This window comes from Mus pahari, chromosome 12, assembly GCF_900095145.1.
Source record: "Mus pahari chromosome 12, PAHARI_EIJ_v1.1, whole genome shotgun sequence".
Classification (NCBI taxonomy): domain Eukaryota; kingdom Metazoa; phylum Chordata; class Mammalia; order Rodentia; family Muridae; genus Mus; species Mus pahari.
In genome coordinates, this window is record NC_034601.1 from 58,453,737 (window position 1) to 58,458,293 (window position 4,557).

The window sequence follows — 4,557 nt, forward strand, 5'->3', positions numbered from 1 at the left end:
TGAAAAACCAAAAAAGAAAAAAAAAATTTTTTTTGAACTTATTTTTTCAGAGCTCTTTCCCACAGCCTTCTGGGCTGCCTGAAGATCACAGCATTCTACTGTTATTCTGAGACATAGCCACACCTGCTTCCCTAGAACTTGTGCTATCTCTGGTTATCATGAAGTCATTAACCTTAGAAGAGAGGGCATTCTTTGAAGGAGGAATGTGGAAATATGTATACTATTATACAAACAAGCCTTATATCCACAGCAACCACCAACACTTGTGAAGTTCCATGCCCTGCTGGCTCTGTTCTAGGGTCAAGAAACCATGTCAAACTGTCATTCCATGATCAAGCCAGTCCCAGTGAAGTTCTGTCCAGAATTAGATTCTAGACAAAGTATGGACCAAGAAATGAGAAAGAAAAATATCAACTAAAGCTATATTCTTCACTGGCTTGTTAATCAAAATTAGGGTGATTCCTGCTGAAGAGTATTAAGAGTCATCAGTTTAAAACAGTTTGTTTCACAGATAGACAAGCAAATGACCTGAGGGAGGTCTCCTAAGAGACTGGGGACAGAACTGAGAGAGGAAGAAGCCTAAAACTGTGAGTGCTTGGTTCAACTGCTTCCTGTCATCCTACAGAAAGGTACCTAAATAAACAAATGTGTATAATTTATATGTCTGTGTACATTACAAATGACTCCACGTATTCAGATATCTTCTCTCATACAAACACATGAAAAAATAAATAAATTACAAAGAAGAGGTCTTCTGTTAGATTTCTGTACAAATAGGGCTTAAGATACATGCAAGCCAGTAACTTTTAGTATTAGTGAGTTGTCCTTTATAAGAAAAAAAAAAAAAAAAAGTCAAAGCATCAGGGCTCTGTTTGACTTACTGAGGCTAGATCATTATTGGAATAGGTGTCCTGTGGAATGAATTAGAAGATGTTTGATTATGGGGGTGGGGAAGGAGTGATAAGCGTCATTCAACTAGGGCTTACAGTAAGAGATGTAAGCAGAAGATGTGTAGATTTTAGGATATATTTACTGAAGGTGAAGACCAGATGCAGGCACTGTGAGAAGAGGGAAGGTTGGGAACTTCCCAGGCATTCTCAGCTCAGCTGGGAGGTGGAGTTTTATTATCTGTGACAGACACCATTAGACAAAGTTCAGATTGGAATGTGGGTGGGTGGCTGCTGTTATGACTTTGTACCTCGCAGAACTGCCTGGAGAGAAGCTGTAACTGATGACCATAGATCACCGGAAAAGGGTCTAGCCAGGCTATATCAACTTGGGACAAAGGAGTTATAGTCATATAAAGTAAGTTCTTCCATATCTCCTTGATAGGAATAGTCTTCCACTAGAAAGAGTACATTTTAAAATCTGAACTACATAAACTTTTTTTGGGGGGGGGGGTGGGCCTACGTAAACTCTTAATAGTCATTTTTTAAGACTTGATTGATAAAATAATGAATGTGTGAAGGAATTTCATTATGGCTTAACAAAATACCCAACACAATCTTGGTGTGATTGTAAGGGAGATATAGCCATACGCACACATTTTGTTCCCCAAAACAGAGGCGGTCCTGGCGGGAGGACATAATGGCTTCAAAGTATTATCTTCGGTGTGTGTGTGTGTGTGTGTGTGTGTGTGTGTGATTGACTCTATGCAACATTAATGCATTCGACAAATAAAGAGACATTGCTTTTGAAAAAGATTAGGCCTTTTGGTTCTTATTGAAAATTTTTTGTTTGTCAGAGAAGTAAAGGTTGATTGAATTAGATTTGATGATTACACTGGAGTATAATTATATTCTTAAAAATAAATTTTTATTTCATTAAGCTATATGCATATAAACAACACATTTAAAATGGTAGCTAAAGGGGTAGCCAATTATTTTCTCTTGCTGTATTCAAGCCATCTGGTAAAGGCCAGAGAAGGTATACATACATCCCGCCAGGATGACAATCCACCAAGAAGTGCCTTTTAAGTGAAGATGTTGCAAGGAAACAGCTATTGTTAGCCTGTGGGTACTTCAAGGCACTGTTAATTTTCACTTTGGTTTATTTTTAATGGAGGAACTAAGCCCATATTTTTCCCCTATCCTGTTTTATAACTCTATTTATTGACACTTGGCTTTCCTTTAATCGGGTTCTAGCACCATCGGAGTTGATCTCTGAAAAAGCTCCCAGAACTTGGGCAACTCTGGCCATGCCGCCAGGTGACTGAGACTGGGTGGGGAACCGCGGAGTTTTGAGGGCGCGGAGCCTCTCGCATACCAATCTCCTCCCACCAGCATCTCTGGCCCGGAGGCGGAGAGGGCTGCAAACTTTGCTCCAATCCGCAGCCGCTCTCCCCAGGGTCCCCCTGCTGGGCGACCCGCCCGCTGTGGACCTGAGTTGATGGAACTTTTCTGATAAACTGCTCCTAAGAGCTGGGGAGGCAAGCTCCCCGCCTCCCCACATTCCTGCTACTCTGCCCCCGCCTCCCGGTCCTCGCCCAGCCGCCCGTGCTGGTGATAGGACAAGTCCCGGGCGTGCATTGTGTGTATGCAAAGCACTGCTGCGCTCCTGGGGCGGCCCTAGCGGGGACCAGGCTGCAGCTGCTGCTGGCACTGCGGAGTAAGCTCCTGTTTCGGATGCGGACGCCTGAGCCCAGCGCTGTCATGCTCCTGCCGCGGGGCGGGCTGCAGCGTCGTCCCGTCGCTATATAAGCGCGAGCAGAGGGGGCACCCGGAGGGGCTGAAAATGAAGGTGCCCGCGCATGGGCCGCCGCTGATTGCCAACCCCTCCCGAGCTCGCTCCCGGCGCGGAGCCCGAGGCCGCCGAGGACCCGCCTTAGCCGCAGTAGCAGCTGGTTCAGCGACGCGGACAGCAGCTGCGGCGGCGGTGGCGGTGGCGCCCCTCGCGCCAGCGCATAGAGCGGCGGCGGCGACTCCGGGGCCGCCGCTGGCCCCGCTGCCATGAGTTGTGTGGAGGTGATGTATCACCCCCAGCCGTATGGAGCGCCCCAGTATCTGCCCAACCCTGTGGCAGCTACAACCTGCCCTACAGCCTGCTATCATCCGCCGCCCCAACCTGGCCAGCAGGTGAGTCACCAGCCCGGCAGCCTTCCGGGGGCGGGGACGAGGGGCACCGGGTATCGGTGTCAGGCTCAAGCCATGCCCCGCCGGGTCCCGAGGCGTGAAAGATGCTTTAGGACTTGCTGGGAACCATAGGAAGAAAAAGACACTCCGGAAGGGCAGAACTGAGCATGGCAGGGTTGGGATCCTTGGAATGGCTTTACCTGGCCGGGGGCTTTTTTGAGCTGTGTCACCTGGACTCAGAGACTGTTGCTCCCAGCTTCACTGGTCCTTAGGACTCAGTTCCCTGAAGCTCACCAAAGGCATCTGTCTTAGGACTGTGTGAGTAAACTTTTAACTCAAATACTTTGTTTCCTTGGGCAAGTAGAGTATTTCAGCGTTTTCTGGAGTAAGTGGAAGAAATATGCGAGTGAGGTAGCAGAGGTTACCTGAGAAGGGAGCTGATGGAGTGACTGACTGTTCTGGGACTTTTAGGGTGGAACACTGGTCGGATGTAAGACACATTCAATGTTTCTAGAATTTATTCATTGCCTTTCTCCCTGAGGCTATGGTTTAGACGGGGATTCTCAAAAGGCTCTTCATTCACTTTCTATTCCTAACAAAGCACAGAGCCTGCTGGTGTTCATCAGTGAACTTTTGTTTCTTAGCCCAAGGTAGCCAGGAGTATCTCCATGCCTGGGCCCCACCCAGCCAAGAGACTGAAAATGTTGGTAAAAGGGACCTGGAAACTAGATGATAAGGGTAGACCCTGGAAGAACTTGCCACTAGGAATTCTTGAGATTACTCTGTGGCGACATAGCAACTGCAACAAAATTTAGTTAGAACAATATTAAAAACAGTAAAACGTGCCTGTGACAAGGGGCTATACTGAATCGGGGATTAGAGTAGGCTAATTTCATCGAAACTTAAAAATACAGCTAGATATAGTTAGGAAATGGTGATTTACAGGATTTTTGACTTGTTTTTCATCTTTAAGGAACTGTATGTTTTATTCTGGCCTTCAGGGTCTGACCCTTGGAGCAATCTGACCTTTGAATTTCTATTTTTCCTTTGCTCCTGTCCCTTTTCTAGAAGTATAGGGCTACACTTTGGGAAAGAGACTGTAACTCTGTATGAGACTTAGTGGCCGTCAGATTCAGCTAACTCTGAAAGGGTCCAAGTCCAGGAGTCACCCTTAAACAATCCTATCTTAATGAAGACCAAATGAGACACGAGACAGAAGACCCCACTTCCTTGCTACTATTTATTACTTACTTTAAATTAGAAAACTTTACTATTTTAAAACAAAATCACCTTTGATGGGAGAGATAGGAGAAGCAGTTTTTTTTTTTTTTTTTTTTTTTTGTAATTTCACATCAAGAATGTCTATCAAAAACATTTTTACTCATCTTGTATTCTTTGATGCATACAAAATAGTAGCGCTGTAGGTTCAATTCAGGCAGAGACCTTGGGTATTGGTCCATCTCTCATGCTGTAGAGGCCTTCAATT

The 4,557-nt window shown here is 45.7% G+C and overlaps 1 protein-coding gene across 3 annotated transcripts in view; it reads left to right on the forward strand.

Moving 5' to 3' along the window:
• The first annotated feature begins 2,583 nt into the window (after positions 1-2,583).
• Positions 2,584-4,557, forward strand: part of Vgll3 (vestigial like family member 3) — a 51,679-nt gene continuing 49,705 nt past the window's right edge. For all 3 annotated transcript variants that reach the window (XM_029544875.1, XM_029544876.1, XM_029544877.1), the window contains exon 1: positions 2,584-3,074. In XM_029544875.1, coding sequence (XP_029400735.1) covers positions 2,949-3,074 — 126 coding nt within the window. In that variant the 5' untranslated portion in view covers positions 2,584-2,948. The remainder of the gene's footprint in view (positions 3,075-4,557) is intronic.